Here is a 23,048-nt window from a genome sequence, read left to right as displayed (position 1 = left end):
CATTATTATACACAGTGTATTATATCAGCTTAAGAGAGTACATACAGACTACCTGAAACATGTGTTTCTGAATTTTTAGATTTCTCTAGTCAGGAGCTTTTATGATTCTTTGTTGGTGTGCTGAATTAATCTTGACAGAAATGGATGAACTGCTGCTTGTTCCTTTTCTCTCAGACCCTCATTGTAGCCTGGATCAGAGCAAACCTGAGCGTTTACATTTCTCGGGAGCTGTGGGATGAGCTGCTCAGTGTTCTGTCTGCCCTGACAGACTGGGAGGAGCTCATAAACGAGTGGGCCAATATCATGGACTCTCTAACAGCAGTGCTAGCAAGAACTGTGTATGGGGTGGAAATGACAAACTTACCCTTGGATAAGCTCAGTGAACAAAAAGAAAAAAAGCAGAGGGGAAAAGGTTAGTCTCTGTGCTGCAGTGCTTTTTCTATCAAACAAGTTAAATATTTAAGTTTAAACTTTAAAATTAATTTAATCTAACATTAAATACTACTTAATCTAGTGTAAGAACTTATTTAATCAAGTATGAAGAGCTTTAGATGTATGTATTCTCATCCTTCATTGTGGGAGGGAAGGTAATTGGGGTCAATAGAAGATGGTTATTTAGCAGTATTTAATACCCGCTCAAAATCAGTCTTTTCTGTGTAGCAGAAATGAAACGTGGTTTCCTGTGCTGTAGCCTGGCTTAGTCATCAATGTAAAAATTATTTTCCATGTATTTATATTAAGCATTATGCACACAGTTGAAGTAGTGATTGTTTTTTAATAAACGTAAAAATTTCCCTCTGTTGTTTGAAAGATGAATATTTTTCATGTCTGAGTGCTTGTAAGTCCAGTCATACTTTAAGAAAAAGTATGTGCCAAAGCATATAATGGAAAAGAATTTTGTTCTCTTTGTCTCTAAGGTGGCATTTTAGAGCCTCAGAAAACAGCTGTAGTGGGAAGATCTTTTTCATTAAGCTGGAAGAGTCATCCTGAAGTTGTGGAGCCAATGAGATTCAGAAGTGCTACAACCTCTGGAGCCCCAGGAGTTGAGAAAGCAAGAAATATTGTTCGTCAAAGAGCAACAGGTTAGACCATAATGAAGTGTTCATGTTCCCACTCAGTAACATTCAATTTTTAAATCTGTCTTGGAGTTGTGGCTGGTGCCAAAAGTTGTGCAACTTAATAATTAAATGCTTAAACAGAGATGTTGCCTACATGTATCTGAATGTCTTGACCACTACCTGTATGAATAAAGAGTTAACAAAGAATCAGAAGTATTTTGCAAAGTTCAATGTATACTTTTAAATACATTTAATTACAAGTTATTATTTACTGTAACTATCTTTACTTCCAGAAAGACGAAAACAGGAGAAGGGAGAACTGGGATGAGAAATTATGGGGAATGTCTGAGACCCCAGGCATTGAGTAGATACCTGATTTTTCAAGCATTTCAGCAGCCTGAATTTGATATTTTTTATGTCTTGATGGCATGTTTCCATGTTCCACTTCAATGGGCTATGGATTAAAACTCCATAGAAAATCTCCTGCTTTTTAATCAGAGATGTTTTGCTGCACAGCTTCCTTCCTCATTGATATCAGATTAGCTGTGTTTTTCTTACCAGGAGAATTTGAAGGTGGATTTAGTACATTTTTGAGACTATGGGCTTCGGAATAGGCCACAGTCTTCAGCTCAGGTCACAAAACATTTTGGCAATGGAGTAAATTAATTATTTGTTTCTGTTTTATTTTTAAATTCAGCGAGTTCCTATTTGTGCTCCAGCAGATGATTCTTTCTTGTGCTGCAGCATTTCTCCCCTAGGCTTCTCACCAGAGCATTAGGGAGAACCTGAAGAATTGGTCAGCAAGGACTTTACTTGGCTGTGTGTGTTCAAATTAAAGGAACCTCTTACCTCTAGGAAGAAAAGCTTCATTGGTAGGAAACAAGTAGGTTGGCAGGCAGGAGGGTGAATTTCACGTATAAAAAGCCCTTAGTTTAATTTTGTGTCTCATGGTCATATAAAAAGATAATTATTCTGGCTTTGATGGGGTATAAAACTATTTTTTTCAAAAGCTTTGTGTTTCATTGCATCATGACATTCAAAACCCCAAATATTTAATTATTTTTTCTGACCTAATTATTGCTTTATTTTTTCCTGGAAGCTAAGCGGAGCCAGTCTATCACCAACTGTGCTCATCTTTATGAGGCTTTGCCAGCTACTAAAAGTGTACCTCTTCTGCTTCACACTGTGAGCTCTCTCTTACCTGGTATCTCTTACACTTCTTGCTCTCACAGACTGTCAGGTACTGTACTTTAAAGTCATCTTTTATATAAATGTTCTTTATATTTTTAAACTGCTGTCGGTCTACTCCCTTTCTGTCCAGTTGGTTATTCTTTAGTAATGTGAAATGAGATGTTCTACACCTGTTCTGTTTCCCGTGCCTTGGACCTGTCCAAAACATGGTGTTAAATACTATTGGTAGCCATTAAGAGAAAAGCAAGTTTAATGGGAGGCTGTCTTGTCCTTTTTCAGAGTTGCAAAGGGTGGCAAAAAGTGGCTACTACTTATGCTTTCCTGTTACCTGTTATTCTATCACCAGGTTAATTGTCAAAATAATTAGCCTTTTGAGGAAAAAGGAGGAGAGCAGTATCTTTTCAGGGAACTACTCTAGAAACTAGTTGAATGAGCTAGTGCAAGGAACATCTGCAAAGAAATGCAGCTGGTTGTGCTATTTGATTTTAAAGACAAATCTCATTCCATTCATTCTGTGTTATACTCAGTTACAGATGCAGAATTTTATTTTTTTCTTCTAAAACATTCTTCCTGAAATACTGAATCCAGAAGCTAATCTGAAAGATTTGCCTGTGCCTCTTCATTCTCAGATAGTGTTTGATTTCTCTCAAAATGTTTTTAGTATTGCAACCCGTGCAATCTTTTTTCATTTTAATATTAAAGATTACCATGAATTACCATTAGATCCATATTCCCTAGTAACTAAAGTAAAATTTATTTAAATTTCTTAATAAATAAATGTTTTTATTAATGTTTATACTTCAAATTCCTTGATTTTATTAAAGGTTTCCAACCAGTTGTTAAAGTTTTCATACATTTCAAACCAAGTATACTAAGGTTTAGATATGCAAAAATGGAAGGCAGCAATCCAGATTTGGGCATTTTTGTGGTTATTTAGACTGAAGTGGGCAGGTTTTTTTCTCAAAAGCATAGTAAACTTTTTTCTTGCTTTTGATACAGTCTTGTCCTATGGAACTTGCAGTTTTGACAAATAAAGCTGGAACAAACCCTAGGTGTACAGCTTCTCAACTGAATTCTGTACCCATACCCAGGCATAGTTGTGAAAAACTGATGTAATGACCTGAGAGTACAGAGCTGCTTTGTTGTAGGGCATTCACCCTATCACCTGGCCACGGTGTGTGGGTAGAAGCAGTGAGATTTTTCTATCCTGTTAGCAGACTTTGTATTATTTCAGCTTCCACCTAGTAAGTCTCTGAAAATATGACTTTCTGACACCTCCTGTATTTCATCTCCTGGGAGGGATTTGTGTCTCTTGAGCCATAACCAGAGTGCCTAGCTGCTGTGGCAAGAAAAGAAGATTCCTGATCTCTGAAATATTTTGTGTTTTTTTGTCTCATGCTGCTTACAGGAATCTTCAGTTGTAACACTGAATTTGTTCTAGCTAGTGAATATGGCCATTGACCTGAAAGACAAACTTCAAAAAAAATATTAATTTGTTATTCTATTTTATTGCATTCTGTACTTTGAGGTCAGTAAATACCAGTATGTCAGTTTACTTTCTCACCTGAATTTCATGCCTCTTTCCTGTTTTTATTTCTCTTCAGTTACAGAAGAAAAGCTGCATGATTCAGTTTGTCCTCACAAACTAAGCCTGAATCATGTATAGCTCAGATCCTTTTTTAATGTTTGAATTGTTGCCTTTTTTATTCTCCCCTTCCCTTCTTTATGGAGGACAAGTCAGAAAGCACACTCTGCGTTTGCAGTTCACCGTCTCTCCTCTATTCTTTCCATTTCCAGAATGAACCTGGTCTAGTTTGGGTCTGTAGCTCTGAAAAATATAACTCTGTTCACGTACCATCCTCCCACCCTTCCTTTTGAGCTCCCACTCCCTGGAGTAGTTTCTGGCCTTTTCCTAGACTTTTTACCACTTACACTGCTCATACAGCTCTCTCTGAACATTTTTTTCTAAAGATATTTTCTAAAACTTGAGTTGTAACTTCTATAACTAGGGGTTACATTCCAGCTTTCTAACTTGGGAATTTTAAATATTTGAATGGGTCACTTTTTCATAGAGATTTCTTGGGCAAGGAGTTCCCACGTATAGATAATTCTGAGGTTGCACAAATATTTTGTGTTTTAATTAAATCAACAGAAGTTGAAGAATCTCAACAACTGGAAAATTCGACAGGAACAGAAGCTACAGGCCTGTTTGCAGACCAAGAGCAGCAGCTAACCCGAAGTAGCAGCACTTCAGATATTGCAGATCAGTTTCCATCTGATTTTTTTCAAGGTAATTTTGATAAAATATAACAATACTTCTGAAGAAAATACTGAAACTTATTCAGCCTCATAAATGCTACTGTGGTTTCCAGCTCTGTTCTAAAGTAGTTTTTATCTCATTTTCTTAGTAAGTATATTGTTGGTATCTTGCTGAAATAACTTTTTCTTAAGAAGTTACAGACCACAAATGCAGGACGTGACCTTTTATAAAGCTGAAAACTTTGAGTGTATGCATTTTGTATGTAACTGTTGAACTTTTTAAAATCTTGCTTACACTTAAATTTTGTTTATTCACGCTCACAGTTCTACTTTTGCTCCTACAATGTAAGTAGGTTATGCTTTTGAAGGATTTTTCAAAACATCCTGTATTCTGTTTTAATGTTGGATCACTTCACTTACCTGTAAATACAACTGCACATGTAAATGTCATGGGATTTCTCATATAATTTGCTATGCACTTTGGTCCCACAAATGTCCGTATTTCTTCTTTACTTTCTAAAATTTCTAGGTAAAAAGGCAGGGAGTTCTCATAATTTAACTTCTTCAGACTCCAGATCACTACAGGAAAATAAGGGATATACAAAGAAGGAACATGAAGCTGAGCAAGTAAGGCAAATCAGAAAGTGATTATCATTAAGATTCTAACAATGTTTTGTTTCTAATTAGATGCTTTTTAGTATTTAGAAACTCTAGCAGCTGAATGTGTGAAAAATGATTCATCATCTGGAGTTGAGCTGTTGCTTTTCATATGCTGTTTGGTACAACTGTTCTGTGTCTCCTGGTCTTCTCAGTTGCTTGTGCAGTTTTATGTAATTGGCTATATTCTAGTCTTATACAAGACTTTGGTGCTTTTAAAATATTTAATGGAAACAAAAAGTTCACAACTTTTAAAATATAAATAAATCATGATTACAGAGCTACAATATACTGGAATAAATGTCTGATGGTTTAAAGTGCTGGGGACCTTCATCACAATTTGTATCACCAGCTATGCCTTGCAGATGTTTGTATGAGTTAACATCAGGATGGGTGAGCTTTGTAAATTTTTAATGCAACTTTTGAATGTAAACAGTAAAAAGTAACAGCAAAAATAATAAATGACTAAGGCTGGTTGTCTTTGTGAAGTATAATGCAACACAGCATGGAGGACTTAAAGCTGAGTCTCGTCTTTGGACCTTAGTTCTCCCAAATGTCTAGACTTTAAGTATCATGAACACTTAGCTCTAGAAAGGAGGGATGAGACATTTTCTGTATCGTGCTTTCATTTATTGCTTCAGGAATAAGAGAGGGACTCAACAAGGAAGGAAAAGTCCGCTTTGTGTGGGGGAGAGAGGGGAGAGAGAAGTAAGCTCAGTTGTATGGGGGAATTAAAAATTAACCTGGCTCCCCATCCTATTTCAGTGGTATGTGTTATAAAATATTCACAAGCAAGTGCTGCTGGGCTGCTGCTAGTATTACACTCCCACCTTTTTTGCAAGTGGAAGCTGGGGTCTGCCCGTGTACTCAGTGTGTGTGGTTAATGTGCCATGTGAGCCACGCTGACCCACTGGGACATTGTCAGCACTGATCACTAAAAGTCAGATTCCTCAGGGAAGAGATACCACCCTGCAGCCTCTCAGGAAAGCAAATGATTATTTCTTGGGAATGACTGTCAATTCTCTCCAGGTAAAAAAAAAAAAAAAAGAAAAGAAAAGAAAAAAGGCTACAATGTTAGACAATATAGTATTAAGTTCTACAAGCTAGTTAGTTGTCTCTTTAGTGGCAATAATTTGCTTCTTCAAATATATGTAGGAAGAACAAATAGATTGTCTGGCCAGTGGATCAGACATTGCTTCAAGAAATTGATTTTAAAATAGAAATACTCGTAATTGCAAGTATCAAAATGGAATTTCAGCAATGTTAATGGAATTTAGGAGTTTTAGTTCCTTTAGCAGTTAGAACTAGGGATAAGGTGTTGGGGCTTTTTGTTGCATATTTGCAATGGAAAACATGATGCTGTGTTTTTCTGGCAGAAATTTAGTTTTTACCATTATAGATGACGTGGAGCTGCAAGAAATGTGAATTTGAAGGTGATCTGCCAGATACAAAGCAAAACAAATATGCTTAGGGACAGAGCAATATTGTCTAGAAGCAGAAAAATTGTCTGAAGGGTTTTCAGCATTTAGGCTGTAAATTAATTTGGTGGAGAAGGTGGTGAACAAAAAATCAGATGTCTTTGATTGTGTTGTTTTGCAAGAGTAGTGCCCTGATATAAGAGATGACTACTAATTTATTCCTGAAAGGTTTCTTTATACTTTTAAAAGTATTGAATTATTTTGGATTTGGGGAAAAGCATAAGTAAAAATTCCTGCTTATTGGTATGAAAACTGCATTTACAAAAGGAAGGATAATGACAAAAATTAAAAGCATCATAGTTTCGTTAAGACATGTAGAGATATTTGCATAGTCTAAATATTCATGAAAGTATCCTGACTGAGTTGTAATTAATTTCTAATAACTGTGTTATTAGAGATCTCGGATTTGCTAAAATATGATGTAGTTCTCAAATCTGTAATAAGCTAAGATTAATATATTTTTTTCTCTGAAGGTACTGATGCAAAGAAGCAGTAGTACAGCTGAATTAGATTTGAAAGCAGACTTGCAGCAAGCACATGGAAATTATAGAGAGAGAGAAAAAAGTGAGTTCCAAGAAACAGTGTTTGTCTTAACTGTAGCAGTTGAAATCCGTGTCATCACTTTGTCTTATTACAGATATGTTAGACACTTTTCTCATCATGCTTTGCTAAGCATGTAGTCTTTAAAATTTAGTCTTTAAAAACAGGGTTTGTGATCTTTATTAATCACCTCCTTGCTTTAGGTGAAAGTGTCAGCAGTGACACATCTGTTGGCTACAACAATGAAGTGGAGATTGCACTTATCCCCTGGCAAGCTTCCGAAGAAGACCATGAAGTGACTACGTCGGCTGATGTTTGTGTGGATCCTGATGCGCCTCGCTGGCTTCAGCTTAGTCCCTCAGACACTGCAAATTTAACAGGTACTTGTAGTCCAGAAAATGTATTTACTATTTAAAAATTTTATCTCAAAAAAGAGTTTATATGGTTCGGTTTGCTTATATAAAGTATGTTCGTTTTGCACATATCACCAAGTTTTTTTCATAATGCTCATTCAAAAATGTGATTTGGGTGCCCACAGTTTAAGGAATTTGAATTATCAGATGGAAGCTGACATAGGTGCCAATAAATTGTGATCCAGAAAATGATTACACAGTTCAGAATAATTGGGTGCTTACTATGTCATATTACTACTAATCAGCTGAGTGTCCATTGGCCTTCCTGAAGGGGAATAGCCTTCCTTGGCCTTCCTGAGGGGGAATGACCTTTCTTGCCCTTTGCTTGCCCTTTGCACACCCCTTGCTTGCCCTTAGACAATTCTTCACCATGAGGGTGGTGAGACACTGGAACAAGTCACCTACGGAAGTTGTGGAAGCCCCATTCCTGAAAGTGTTCAAGGCCAGGTTGGATGGGGCTCTGAGCAATCTGATCTAGTGGAAGGTGTCCCTGACCTTGCAGAGGGTTTGGATCTAGATGATCTTAAAGGTCCCTTCCAACCCAAACCATTCTGTGATTCTATGGGATAGCTGATGGCTTGTGCCCCCTTAGCCTGTCCCAGTGTTCAAGTAAAATATATTCTAAGTTAATGGTTTTATTTCATCACAGAATGGCCTGAGGAAATTCCTTACTATGTATTTTGACTAATAGGAAATAACTGTTGGTTGTCCAGGTTGGCAGTGACGAGGTTGCAGAGGGAAGTCCAAAGGCAATTACAAAGAACTTCAAGGCATTTGGGCAGCTGGTTGAAGGCTTGGGTGCACAGGTGGTGTTTTCATCAATCCTGCAAGTGGTAGGGAAAAATACTGAAAGAGGGAGGAAAACACATCTGATTAACATGTGGCTCTGTCTGGTGCCACCGTTGGAATTCTGGGTTCTTTGAACACAGGAACACAGGAAGTGTATGTGGCACCGGATCTGCTGGCAACCTCTATCTCAAAGGGGGAAAAGGATTGCGCTTGAGTTGGTGGATCTCACTGAAAGGGCTTTAAACTAGGCTCAGAGGGGGAAGGGGATAAAACCAGGATCACTAGAGATGAGCTTAAGGGTGGCCTTCAGTCTGCCGTCTCAGTTGAGGTGGGAGATGGTGATACATGTGGGAACAATTAACACAGGGCTCGCTAATAGGTTAGTAACCATGGAAGTGACTAAGAGTGGTCAGACAGCAATTAGGACTTCTCTCCCCAAAATGGTGGCAGGATCATTAGCCAAGCTGAAATGCATCTACACCAATGCATGCAGCGTGGGCAATAAATGAGGAGCTGGAGGCCATTGTGCAGCAAGAAAACTATGACATAGTTGCCATCACGGAAACTTGGTGGGATGACACACACAACTGCAGTGCTGCAATCAGTGGCTACCAACTCTTCAAAAGGGGTAGCTGAGGAAGAAGAGGCAGTGCAGTGGCCCTATATATTAGCAAGACATATGAGTGACTAAAAATTAATGAAAGTCATGATAGGGTTGAGTCCCCGTGGATAGAAGCCAGGGAGAAGGTCAACAAGGGTGATATAGTGGTTGGAGTCTGTTATAGACCACCCAACCAAGATGAAGAGGTTGATGAAATATTCTATAAGCAATTGGGAGAGGATTCACAATCGCTGCCCCTTGTTCTAATGGGGGACTTCAACTTCCCAGATGTCTGCTGGAAGTACAATACAGCAGAGAGAGAACAGTCACGGAGGTTCCTAGAGCGCACGGAAGATAACTTCCTAATGCAGCTGGTGAGGGAGCCAACCAGGGAGGGTGCCCTTCTGGACTTGCTGCTTGTGAACAGGGAAGGACTGGTGGGGGAGGTAACAGTTGGAGGAAGTCTAGGGCATGGTGACTATGAACTTAGAGAGTTTTCAATTCTTGGAGAAGTACAGAGAGGAGTCGGTAAAACTGCCACCCTGGACTTCTTGAGTGCAGACTTTGATCTGTTCAGGAGACAGATTGCAAAGTCCCTTGGGAGACTCTCAGGAAGGGTAAAAGAGGTGCAGGAAGTCTGGATGTAGTTCAAGAAGGAAGTCTTAAAGGCTCATGAGCAGGCCGTTCCCATGTGCTAAAAGACAAGCTGTCAGGGAAGACCACTGGCCTGGCTGAATAGAAGGATTTGGCTCGAGCTCAGAAAGAAAAACAGAGTTTATGGCCTCTGGAAGAGAGGACAGGTCTCTCATGAGGAATACAGAGATGTGGTAAGGCCAAAGCCCAGCTTGAACTCAGCTTGGCTACTGCTGTCAGAAATAATAAAATCTTTCTATAAATACATTAATAACAAAAGGAAGACTATGGATAATCTCCATCCTTGATTCGATGGAGGGGAAACGTAGTGACAAAAGATGAGGAAAAGGCTGAGGTGCTAAATGCCTTCTTTGCCTCATTCTGTAGCAGTGGAATGGGTTGTTCCCTAGATACGCAGTCCTTTGAGCTGGAAGAGGGGGAGGTGGGGCAGAATGAGACCTTCGTAATCCAAGAGTACATAGTCAGTGACGTGCTACACCGTTGAAACATCCTTAGGTCTATGGGGCCAGATGGGTTGCACCCAAGAGTATTGGAGGAGTTGGTGGATGCCCTTGCCAAGCCTCTTTCCATCATTTACCAGCAGTCCTAGCTAACTGGGAGGTCCCAGTGGACTTGAGGGTAGCAAATATGGTACCCATCCATGAGAAAGGCCAAAAGGAGGATCCAGGGAACTACAGGCCTGTCAGTCTGATCTCGGTGCCAGTGAATGTCATGGAGTGGAGCAGATGATCTCGAGTGCCATTAGGCACCATATACAGAACAACCAGGTGATTAGGTCCAGTTAGCATGGGTTTATGAAAGGAAGGTCCTCCTTGATCAGCCTGATCTCTGACAAGATGACCTGCTTGGTCGATGAGGGAAAGGCTGTGGATGTTGTCTACCTGGACTTCTGTAAAACATTTGACACTGTCTCCCACTGTATTCTAATTCTTGGAAACTGGACTTTTTTAAATTTACAGACAGTAGTGAATTCCTTGCTGATGACTGCAGTATAATTGCTGGTGGAAGCCTTATCGGTTGGCACCCTGATTCTGCTGCAGTGTTATGGAGGAGGATCTTGGGAATTCTCGGAGATGTGAACAATATACAGTCACCTAAAATCCATGCAAAAGTTTTTGGGTATCTTTATGAGTTGTGGTTTAAACTTGCAAAGGTATTGTATATGATGATGACATCTAATTATAATTATTTTTCTTTTGTTGTAAAAATTATCATTACATTTTATTTAGTTTTAACATCTGGAACAGAAGCACGGCATTTGGAGGATTCTGTCATAAAGCTAATTTTGATTTCCAGTAGGTATTCCCTAAGGAGAATGTTCCTGTTCAATGACAAGAATTTATATTAGTTAATTTAAAGGGGATGAGGAAACAGTAGCAAAGAAAATAGAATACTGCAAATGTTGGTATTTGGTGTAGAAGCCCAAGGTGTGACCTAAAATGGTAGTATTTGCTTAGTCCATGGGGAAGCACTGTAGAACAAGCTTTCCTGGTGGTTTTAGGCTCAGGTAGGGGCTCTGTGTAATGCATGGTGTAGTGCCTTAAAATGAAATAAAATAAAATAAAGAAGTAATAATATGAAATAGAGAACATTAATAAAGAAACCTGTCAGTTTAATTAACTCTGTTATTTTAAAAACATTAGATACGGGACAACCTGGCTATAAGTGTGGACAATCAGTCTACCCCCTCTCCTCCTGTCTTAATTCCTCCTCTCAGAATTTTTGCTTCATGGTTGTTCAAGGTGAGTTATTTCTAAGATTTTCACACATTAGTATTTTTGTCTGTGTTGGTACTGAATTTGTGAAAGTTTAGTTGTGTAATTTCTACTATCACTGCTGGCTAAGAAGATGGAATACCCTCCAAAGGCTATTTGGACTTAAATCTTGTGGTTTCAGCCCAAAACAACAACAAAGGAACAGCCCCCGTGGCTGCTCACTCAATTCCCTCTCAGACACACACACTCTGGGATGAGGAGGACAAAGCTCATCGGTTGAGACAAAGGACAAGGAGGGTTCTTCACCGATTAAGGTCCCAGGCAAAATAGACTCAACTTGGGGAAAAAATAATAATTTTATTTCAGACTAATGAAACACACACAGGACACAGAAAACACAAAGAGCAGGGCCACCCACCTCTCCCTTCTTCCCAGGCCCAAGTCACTGTTCCTGGTTTCTCTCCCTCCTTCCCCCCAGCGGCACAGAGGGACGGAATGGGGTTTAGAGTCAGTTCACGGGCTGGTGGATCCTGTTGCTCCTTCCTCCTCAGGAAGAAGGATTGCTTACAGTCCTTCCCTGCTTCCCCACACAGTCCCTCCCATGGGAGAGAGTCCTCCACAAACTTCTCCTGCATGAGTCCTTCCCACGAGGTCCAGAACAAGCTGCTCCAGCCTGGGCTTCCCACAGAGTCACAGGCTGCTTCGGGAACACACAGCTCCCTTGGCATCGGGGTCTTCCAAAGCTGCACAATCAGAGTCCACAGGCAGCAAGTCCTCTGGCCACAAAATCCAAGTCCAGTGGCTGAGTTCACCCCTCCTGGCCCCTTCAGGGAATGTTCCACCATGTTCCTCCATGAATGCAGGGGGACAACCTGCCATCTCACCATGGGTTGCAGGGAAACTTCTGCTTGGGCACCTTCTTCCCCTTCTTCCTCACCAACCACCAGCACCGCTCTGCCTTCACAGCACAGCTCAGCTCATCCTTTTTTCTTTAAGTGCTTCTCTGCTTAAGTCTTATCTCAGGTCTTTAGTATGTTAATCACAGAGGCGCATCTATTGTCCCTCTAATGGCTCCTTAGCTGGGTTTGGAGCAGGGGGAGCTTCTCAGCTTCTTACCGGAGCCACTCAATGCACCAAACCTAAAAAACACAGTTTATTGTAACAAACATAGGGAACAGATTTGCTTTATGGAAAATATGCTGAAGATACAGTTTTGTGTTAACAGCTTACTAGAAAAAAAAAAAGTAGTAATACAAAGTTTTTGCTCTTTTCAGGCAACCACCCTGCCAGATGAGTATAAGGAAGGCAAACTTCAAGCATACAGGCTGATCTGTGCTATGATGACCAGGCGCCAAGATGTTCTACCAAATTCTGATTTCCTGGTTCATTTTTATTTTGTGATGCACCTTGGATTAACAAGTGAAGACCAGGTACAAGCTTTATCTGATAAAAATAATTACTTTCATTACTGAGTGCTGATGGAAATGTCTGTATTTTCGCATTTGAAGATCTGAAGCAGAAAGGACACAATACTTTGCTACAGTTGTTGCATGAAGTTATCCTGTGTAGGCTAGCCTGGACCTCTCTATAGGTTACGTAGCCTTAACTTTCTCATTGCTCTCTCGGTTATAAATTTCTGAACAGCAACTAATTAATTTTATGAGCATTGTCTGTCCTCAGCAAGGCCTTTTGAGAGCTCTGTACCATTGCTTGCAAGTACATTCTTAAAAATTAGAATGAAGATTAGTCCTTTAGGGGATGTATAAAACTGTCACATAATTGCCAGAGTTGGAAGGGACCTCTAGAGATCATCTAATCTAGCTCCCCTGCTAAAGCAGGATCACCTGGAGCACATTACTTGGGACTGCATCCAGGTGGGTTTTGAATATCTCCAGAGCAGGGGACTCCACAACCTCCCTGGGCAGCCTGTCCCAGTGCTCTGTCACCCTCACAGTGAAGAAGTTTTTATATTTAAATGGAACATCCTGTGTTCCAGCTTGTGCCTGTTGCCCCTCGTCCTGTCTCTGGGAACTACTGAAAAGTCTGGCTCCATCCTCCCTGCACCCACCCTTCAGATACTTTTAAGAATTAATAAAGTCTCCCCTCAGCCGTCTCTTCTCCAGGCTAGAGTCCCAGCTCTTTCAGCCTTTCCTCATGAGAGAGATTCTCCAATCCCCCAGTCATCATTGTTGCCTTCTGCTGGACTCTTTCTTGTGGTTCCCTGTCTCTCTTGAACTTGGGAGCCCAGAACTGGATGCAGTATTCCAGATGTGGCCTCAACAGGGCAGAGTCGGGGGGGAGTGTGACCTCCCTCAACCTACTGGCCACGCTCTTCCTTATGCACCCCAGGGTTCCATTGGTGTTTTTGGCAGCAAGGGTACATTGCTGGCTCATGGATAATTTACTATCTACCAGGACTCCCAGATCCTTCTCCACAGAACTGCTTTCCAGCAGGTCCACCCCTAACCTATAGTGGTGCATGGCATTTTTCTTCCCCAGGTGCAGGACCCTACACTTCCCCTTGTTGAAGCTCATTAGGTTCCTCTCTGCCCAGCTCTCCAGCCTGTCCAGGTCACGTTGGGTGGCAGCACAGCCCTCTGGAGTGTCAGCCACCCCTTCCAGTTTGGTATCATCAGTGAATTTGCTGAGGATACAGTCTGTTCCCTCATCCAGGTCATTGATGAATATGTTGAACAAGACCAGACTGGGTATTGACCCCTGGGGGTCACCACTGGCTGCAGGCCTCCAATGTGGCCCTGCTCCATTGATCACAACCCTCTGAGTTCTGTCACACAGCCAGCTCTCAATCCACCTCACTGTCCACTCATCTAGCCCACACTTCCTCAGTTTTCTAATGAGGATGTTATGGGAGACAGTGTCAAAGGCTTTGCTGAAGTAAAGTTAGATAAGATCCACTGGTCTTCCCTTACCTAGCCAACCAGTTACAATGTCATAGAAGGCAATCAGATTGGTCAAGCTTAATTTCCTCTTGGTGGATCCATGCTGACTTCTTCCAATGACTTTATTTGGTTTCACATATTTTGAGATGATGTCCAGAACAATTTTTTCCAACACCTTAGCAGGAATGGAGGTGAGACTAATAAGCCTGTAGTTCCCTGGGTCCTCTGTCTTGCCCTTTTTGAGGACTGGAGTGACACTGGCCCTCCTCCAGTCCTCAGGCCCCTCTCCTGTTCTCCATGACCTCTCAAAGATCATGGAGCATGGCCTAGCAATAACATCTGCCAGCTCTCTCAGAACTCATGGATGCATCCATCAGCTCTTTTTAACTGAAGGGATGACTGAGACAGAGGGTTATCTTATTGTTGTAACCAAGAAGTGTTGCCAAAACATGCTGTTTCTGTGGATAAATGTTGGTTTTAGGTCCCTGTGTCCTGAGTTGGCCTAAATGATAAGTGTTCAGTGAGACGCGAGGAAAATACTTAATCTATCAAGATGTCACAAGATTATTGCACACCAGAAACAGCTAAATGCTCATGAAAACTACAAGAATACTCTTCAGACACAACAGAGAATATCTAAAAACATTTCCCTGTTTTTACAGCTGTGTAGGAGTGAATTTTCTTCTTTAAAAGGAATAGTCTAATGAAAGCAGTGGCTGGAGCTGTGCTGTGGATACCAGCAGAGGGCACACAGACCCCTGTGTAAATCGTCTCACATGCAACACACAACTCAAGAAACTTTAAAGCCTGATGTAGACCAGATTTTTTAAAAAATAGCACTTTTATATTTGGAAAAAACAAAGACCCTGAAATCTTTATAGCAGCTACTGCCAGTGCAGGGTCATAGGGGTGGAAAATATCAGTAATTTTAAAACTTAAGTAGTTTTCATCTACACGTTTACATGAAGTTGACAGATTTTCTGAGGTGTTCAGATGTTGGCAGTTCCTAAGCTAAGGGGTGTTCAAATTTTTTTTTTTTTTTAATCTGACTGCTTCCTGAAGAACCATTTCCTACATAGAAACTGGGAGATTTTTAAAATGGGGAGTTGTTTGTTGTTGAACTTCCTTTAACCCTATTGATTGTGATTTGGCGTTAATAACAGTTCCACAGCTTCTTGCTGTTGTGCAAGGATTTTAGTCCTTGTGCTGTTACAATCCAGAAGTTACAGAAGATTAAGATGTGTAGAGTGCATAGAAAAGGCAGACCCCCACATTGCACATCATTCCAGGGTTTTCATTCCCAGAAATTTTGCACTCTGGTACTGCTCTTTTGTTCTTCCTTGCCTCTCTGGGTTTGGCTTTTTTTGCCTCTTGGTGGCACACTTGCCCACAAGTTTTTTTCTTATGTTAGGTCCTTCCACTTTTGCTCTCCTTAGCTATGAGACTGGTTGAGGTGGGCTTTGGAGCCTGGATTCTCATGCAAAGTGTTGATGTGAAGCACATTCCTTTATACCTATTTCCAATGTGATTAGTGCCAAGATGCTTGGTGGATGCTGAGACCAGGCAGACAATTTTCCTGCTGAGGGCAGCTGCCAGTGCAGGAATGCGTTGTAGGAGACACAGGTACTTCCTCTGATACCTGCAAACACTAGCAAAGCATTAAGTGTGTGTTGTGAAGCACTTGGCTGTCATGGGGTCTCACAGCTTCTTGTAAGGAACAGGATGATGCACAATGACCACCACGCAGTACCAGTGCTGATCCTGAGATTTTTGGTATATGCTGTTATCTAATAAACTTCTTATAAAAAAGGGTGCGATATCAAGGATCACTAGAACATGGGTCCCAGTTCTTTGTAGCATTGTGAGATTTCTTGGATTTAAGTTGTGGCATATCAAAATAAACTTGCATGCAAATTTTTTTAGCACAGACTGTTTTTGTTTGCTAAGCACAAGCATAAGTATCTCACTATTGAGGCACATGAACAGGAGAAAGGGGGTGGTTCTCATGGGGGAATTTTCTTTCTGTATGTGTGACTAGTGCAGCTTTGAAACTTATGTGGGAAAGCAACAGAAAGGTAGCCCAAGTCCAGGAAATCACATCAGCTACTTCAGAAACCTCTTTGACCTGAATGTGATTGTCACTATTTTAGTTAGTGTCAAAAATGTTTCTGTTTGAAATATATTTCTCTTTCCACTCCTCCCATAAGGATATGACTATTCAAATTTTCTCCTGTGTTGTGTAGGTTTTGGTGTTGATAGAAAAACAAAATAATACTTCTTTTAATATGGTTAGGAGTTAATGCAATATTATCACCAGCAAGTGCAACTCAACTTTGCAGACTTCTCTCCTGGGTTATATAAAAGAGCAATGTAAGGGTAGATTTTATAGAAAGCTCCCACAGCACTCTGAGTTCAAGACGTAGCAATTAGCTTAGCAGATGAGAAAGGAGATAGCGAGGTAATGAGCTGCATCTAATTTGTCCATGTGGAAGTGTCTAACAATAAACATCTCTGTATGAAGAAGTGAACAGTTCTGTACAACAATTGCATCACCTTTTCAGGTGGGAGAAGTTGTTGCACGGACAGCCATATGGAGGAGGTCACAGTCTGGCATTGTCATTCCTGACAGTTTGTGGAGCAGCCTCAGGTCAGGGGGCGAGTGACCGCGGGGGGGGGGGGACGGTGACTCTCCTCTCGTGCCGCTCAAGTCCGTGGGTATTTTCCTGATGCTGCAGTGAGCCTGGTTTTTTTTCCTGCAGTTTTTTCTGAAATAAGTTCACTGAGGCTCACCATCTCCCCTCCCTTATCTCCAGTGTAAAGGAAAGTGAATGTGGATGTTCAGTACCATGCCGTGCGGTAGTGAAGGTAGTTCACTGCTGTTGCTTCAATTCCTTGTCTAGATTATGGAAAATCATGAAGTGTTTGTGGGGTGTGATTTTTAGGAGAGGCCACAGGATAACCTGTTGCAGTTTGGGAAGCCAGAGCTGCCTAGGTTAGACTGATAGTTGAAAAACCCATTCCAGGGATAGCAGCTATATCTATTTTTTGACTTGGACAATAAATACAGCTTTTAAAATTAAACCAAAGTCTAATACTGCAATGCACAAATTTTACAAATACCTGAACCAAGAAAGGAAATGTATTTTATTGTTGCTACTAGTTGCTTACTGTAGCAATAATTTTTGCTTCATGAAGTTGAAAAGGTATATAAACATATGCTTGCATCATGGATTTCTAGATTTTGCCAAAGAACTAGAGTGCCAAAAGGATTCCAAAATACTGGTGATGCTATTCAACCCCCTTTTCAGAAAACCAACTGCTGAGGTAAAATTCTGATTCCTCAGCTCTGGACTTTTTGGTACTTAAATAATCCTTTTAGATTGCAGGTGGTTTCCTCCTAAAATTTCTGTGGATTTTTGTGATGCTGCCTTATTTCTGTCTAAATTTGCACTCTTAGTTTGAGAAGACAGTGCTGTGCAAGTTAGGTTCTTGCCTTCTAGTTAGGCTGTAAAAGAAGAGGCAGGTTTTCAGTATTTTTAAAGTTTCAAGCTCCCAGCTGTTTAGTGTCATTTTTTTTAAGAAAGCCTTACTCTACTGCCAGGGCTTTAGTATTAGTTAACCCAGTGTAACCATGTGACAACACATGTCAGCAGGGTTTTGCCCAATACTCACAGGTCATCTGAGAAGTGAGCTAACAGGATAGTTATATTCCTGACTTTTGAAGTGAGTTTTAACAAATTAGTTTAATATACATGCAAGTATACTGGCTTGCCAGGGTATCTCTGGAATTGAGTGCTTATATCTATAAGAAGATATTAAGGAACACAATAAAAGGTATTAGATCAGAAATTCTCTGTGGAAAGGACAACTAATAGACAAGAAAAGAGGCTGTGCTGATGGCTATTTTTAATTTAGTGATGTTAAGAGCAGAACAAACTTTAAATATGGAAGGAAAAAAAAAGAAAGTCCAAATCCAAATGAGTTGACAGATGTCTTTGGTGATTAAATTTCAGCACATGCTGACTGGGCTGCCCACAGAATGCAGCCCAGCTGTAGGCAGAGAAGTTAACAGCTATGTTTTTAGCTCGATTCCTTTTAGCAGTGAGAGGATGACTTAGGTGAAATGTTTGATCAATAAAGATGGTGAGAAACTATTGTATGTTATACTTGTCTATAAGTTTCTTAATTTGTTTAAAATACACTGTTGCTGATTATGTAAAGGAAGCTTCACAGGCTATGTAGAAACAGTGACTATAGCTCTTCATATGAGAGATGGCTAGTTTAAAATATGAAGCATTTTTTAGTAGTGTTGCTGCCAGACAAGCCATATTAGATACCTATTTGTATTAACATTGATCTGAAGTTTAAAAAAAGAAAAAGAGTACTTGTAAGCTTTTATATATTTCTGCTGATTTCTTATTCAACAGTGGTAGTGGTGCACAGTTTCTAAACTGCTCAGCCATTAGCTGGGTAGAGCATTGTCTTCTAAAGGTACAAAAAATGAGCAGCCTGGGTTTTCTATGCTGTGGAATAAGTACTTCTTGCCTGGATTTCTGCCTGATAATATTGCAAATGAGGACCCTTAGTTGTACACCATTTCAGAAACCGTAACGCAATTTAGAGTCCTTTCTAGACTGCTATTTAAAATAATGATAATACAGTCTATTAAAGCTTAGATTCCTATAATTTAGTTTCTTCTGACTTTCTTCCAATGGCTACTATGACTTTCTCCTTCTTTTAATCTCCCCCAAATGCCACTTTCTGTATAAAATTTGCCTTTGTGTCCCCATTGTGTACTTTGAGTGCTTTGATAAAGTGTTAACAGACAGCACATTTCCAATAGAGACAAAAATACAAATACAAGATCTCACAGGAAATCCTGCATACCCTTCTGCTCAGGATAAATAGGAACTGCTGGAGAAAAATAGCTTCTAGAATTGACTGAGAGAAAGGGAGGACAGTTAGTGCCATTTGAAAGAGCTGTGTGATCTAGGACAGTTTTGGTAGTTTTGTTTTGGTAGTTGTTTGGGTTTCTTTTTTTTTTGGTGCTTTTTCTACATTGCTTCCATCCCACCCAAATTTCTGTTTTGTAGTCAGTGTTCTGTCTCTTTGTGTTTCCAGCAGTGTCTTTCTGGAGTGCTTGCTGGTTTGTAAGCTCCTTTGTGAGGATTTTCTGAACTCTGTCTAGAATAGAAACAGAGTTTTAAAAATACAGGCAACATCGTCCTTCCATTTTGCTCACACCTTTTCTTCTACCTCTCCAGTCAGCGTTGGAGCTTCGCAATCTCCCAAAGAAATGTCTGTGTTCACATGCCCCTGCAATGCAGCGCTGTTCCATCATGTGTCATCCTGAGCTCTCTGCTTGACTTCCCCCTTTCCTGGGGCTTACTTCAACTGGACTGCCTCTTCCAGGATTCATTCTTCTCCCTCTCTGTGCGGTTTTGCTTCTTTGCTTCAGACATCTATTACTTCAGCTTCTCACTTAGCTCTTCATCTTTTAAGCAAGGTTATATGATAAATTCTGAGAGTGACTATTTTGAAGCAAAGCTATATGCCATTTTTTGGGTATTCTAATCAAAAGGTGTAAATCAATCCCTCCGTCTTGAAAATTGATACAGCACACAGGTGAAAGTGCAAAGTGTTATGAGTGCTGCTAATGCTAATTGCCACCTGAGGTGGAGGACCTGCTTTCCTGCTGTGCACCAAAGGGAGCTCCTTTACTTGTCTCCAAGGTGCATTCACCTTCCTTGCACATCGATATCCCTGTGCTCTACAGGAGCTTCAGTACTGCCACCTTGGTTTCTTACAGTCCGAGACTTTGAAGGCACTTGGGAAAAATCCATATGGCAACACAGACTTTCCTGAACATCTCAAGCAGTGCCATGGCCTAGAAACTAGTGGGTATTTAGGTATTTCCCTGTCAGTGTGCATGAACCTAAAGTATTTCCTCCAATCGTATAATTCATCCTGGTGGTCTCAGTTGTGAAAATATCAAACATACACTAAAAGGGGGGAAGCTTGAACAATTCTGCTCCGTCCCCTGTCTGATCTTGGTTAATAGGGCATCCAAGCACCTTTCTAGCAGTACGTGGGCTTTGGGGTGGGGTTTTTTCCTTATTATAATGACTGTAAAAGAGGGGGCTTTCTTATGGAGTCTAGGGGGGAAGGAGCAATTACCAGCAGGTGACTTATGCTGTAATCCATCATTTTTAGCCCTTGTGAATAACCTTACCTGTGTTTTACAAATGCAATGTGTTATTCTGCTTTTTAATATCTCTCCCTATTGCATTCCGGGCACAAGATAGTTCAGCCAATACAACTTTTTTGGAGGTTAGATTTAAATGACAGATTGAAACAAATTTTTCTGACAAGCTAATCCCGAGCTTTCTGATGGTGTCAAAATACTTCATAAATTTTTATTGGAATTGAATTTCTGGCAAATTAACTCTTGCCTAAGATGTAATGATAGCTAGGAGAAACTGGAATAAGTAAATGGAAGTGTTTGTTCCTTTAAAATAAAAAAAAATAAGGATTTACCAGTTAAGTCTTGTGTAAATTCATAATCTTGCCCGTGCTGTAAATTTCAGCCCCTAATGAGGTGTCTCTCAGTGAAGAACAGAGTGAACTTTAAGTGAAAAATCCATGTTGTTCCTGTTGAGGGACAATTGGAAACGTGATGAAGGCAGATGGCAGGGTATTTGGTTACACCTGTAAGCTGCAAAAGCTTGAACAAAAACTAGGTGAAGAATATTTTTGTTATTGACCTTTCAGTGAACTTGCATAAATTTTTTTCACTTACTCCGTGGATGTTTATGACCTTATTATTTGGATTACTAGATTAATCTACACTGAAATATTATGCCATTTATAGGGTTAATGCATTTGAGAAGGACATGCATGTGATTGCCCCCATCTCTCCCCTCCTTCCCATTTTTAACACTACAGAGCATCATTTTGAATTGAAATGGTCCATAATGGTCCTTTTTTTCACAACAACATGAACACTAAATTATAGCTGTGCAATTATGTAAACAATGGAAATGCTTCCAGAATGAATACTTCCTTTTAAATTTTCATTTTGTGTAATTGCTGAAAGGTTTGGAGCCATAATAAACCAAAATTATTTTACACGTTTATCGTTCTAAAGGTCAATTATGAAAGAAGTAAAGAACCAACACTGCACAGAATGAGTAAACCAATTTCTATTGCCATCACCATATGTTTTTCTTATTGCTTGTGTTTTTCCAGTTACTGTGTACATAGCATTCAATTAAAGTGATTCATTTACTAGGCTGTAAGCTGCTGAACAGAGTTTACATTTATAGAACAGCGCTTTGAAGGGAAGGAAACAACTTGCCTCTGTTTGAATTACCTGATTTTTTGCAGTATCACTGATAGGACATATGTTCTCACTTGGTTGCTTTCTCATAAGCCTGAATCTTCTGATAAGCTCGCAATGCTACTGAATTACTGCGTGAAACGGCATGTTTATTGTTAGCTTGGTTGTGCAGGAAAGTGGGCTAATTGGGAATGGGAGAAAAAAGGTCAGGATTTACCTGTAGGCGCCTTCCCGGGCTGTGGTTTCTTTCCTCTCTGTTCTGTTTGGACTCTGATGAAGTAGAACAACAACATTACAGCCAGGACATATGCTGCCTCATATGAATTTAAACACAGTCACTCAAACTATCACAAGTTTACGCGGAAATGCCTGAGATGAAAAATTGCAGTGGTAACTAAGGGCAGACTAGGCTGGCCACGTTTGTTTGAGCTCTTCTGCACTGGTACAGTGCTCACCTTTAACAGTGGTCTTTGTGTTGTATCACCACACCATACGGTCTGTGCTGTGAATTCTTCAGTTTGAAGCTACACAACAAAAAAAAAGGAATGGAGGATTGTTTCATTAGCTTTTAAAAATAATTTTTTCAAAGGTTTCTTATTATGAAAAATAATTTTGTCGCAGTAGTAGTACATCTCATAAACAGCAAGTAGACCTGTGCAAGGACATTCTTGGAGCTTTTTGGAGTGTGTGTGTTGTCACAGTGTTTGTTAAAGTTGTATTAATTATGCTGTGCTGTAAACTCACAGGTATTAATCTGTTGAAGTAATGGTTTTGCAATTACTTTTTTATCCTCATTTTCTAAGTGTTCTGCACACAGCCACCACAAGTGAGAGTTTGGAGCCCATGAAGCTGGTGATTGCTACAGTGGTATTTAACAGATGGGGTTGATGGAGCGAGGACAGGAGTTAATGCAGTTGTTTGTAGCAGCTCTTTGTACTTCCTACGTTCTGTTACCTTTCAGGCCAGGTTAGCATGGGCTCTTTTATTGTGGCATATGTCAACAGAAGTGTACTCCCATCTGCTGCCCTGGAGTTTGATGCCCAATTATTCAGAGACCAAACACATCACAGTACCTGGCTCCGTTGGTAATTACAGGTGCGTTGTGTGGTGAGGAGCCCGGTGCATTAATCAGACCCTTAATTATAAAAAGGTGGGTCTTTTGTTATCCTCTGAGCATGAGTTTACCACCCACTTTATGAGCTGCTGCATCCATCTGCTCTCTCTTTTTGAATGTTTGCATTGACTGATATTGACTTTAAAATGTATCAAAGGAAGTGATTAAAACTCGTTTAAACATTAACTCGAGTGGCATTTTGGCTTATTCAGGAAAGTGAAAGCATTACCTGCTACTATGTTAAAAACTAATATTATTGATTTAAAATACATAACACAATTATTTCATAGGATGTTACTGCTGTAAATACTTAACGGAACACTAAATAGGTTCTGTCCAG

The 23,048-nt window shown here is 40.2% G+C and overlaps 1 protein-coding gene across 6 annotated transcripts in view; it reads left to right on the top strand.

Annotated features, from left to right (window-relative positions):
- Positions 1 to 23,048, top strand: part of RALGAPA2 (Ral GTPase activating protein catalytic subunit alpha 2) — a 129,325-nt gene that overhangs the window by 37,788 nt on the left and 68,489 nt on the right. For 3 of the 6 annotated variants that reach the window (XR_007888979.1, XM_051614313.1, XM_051614318.1), the window contains 11 exons: positions 175 to 412; positions 918 to 1,082; positions 2,158 to 2,298; positions 4,402 to 4,539; positions 4,833 to 4,853; positions 5,038 to 5,135; positions 7,117 to 7,207; positions 7,387 to 7,563; positions 10,600 to 10,793; positions 11,284 to 11,382; positions 12,630 to 12,785. Coding sequence is in view for 5 of the 6 variants with exons in the window: in XM_051614313.1 (XP_051470273.1) it covers positions 175 to 412; positions 918 to 1,082; positions 2,158 to 2,298; positions 4,402 to 4,539; positions 4,833 to 4,853; positions 5,038 to 5,135; positions 7,117 to 7,207; positions 7,387 to 7,563; positions 10,600 to 10,793; positions 11,284 to 11,382; positions 12,630 to 12,785 (1,518 nt within the window). In the remaining variant the exon portion in view is untranslated. The remainder of the gene's footprint in view (positions 1 to 174; positions 413 to 917; positions 1,083 to 2,157; positions 2,299 to 4,401; positions 4,540 to 4,832; positions 4,854 to 5,037; positions 5,136 to 7,116; positions 7,208 to 7,386; positions 7,564 to 10,599; positions 10,794 to 11,283; positions 11,383 to 12,629; positions 12,786 to 23,048) is intronic. The other 3 variants (XM_051614315.1, XM_051614314.1, XM_051614317.1) reach the window with 3 other exon arrangements.

The sequence above is a fragment of the Apus apus genome, chromosome 3 (assembly GCF_020740795.1).
Source record: "Apus apus isolate bApuApu2 chromosome 3, bApuApu2.pri.cur, whole genome shotgun sequence".
Taxonomy (NCBI): Eukaryota; Metazoa; Chordata; class Aves; order Apodiformes; family Apodidae; genus Apus; species Apus apus.
The sequence above is the reverse complement of the archived record's forward strand: the minus strand, read 5'-3'. Positions and strand labels throughout refer to the sequence as shown.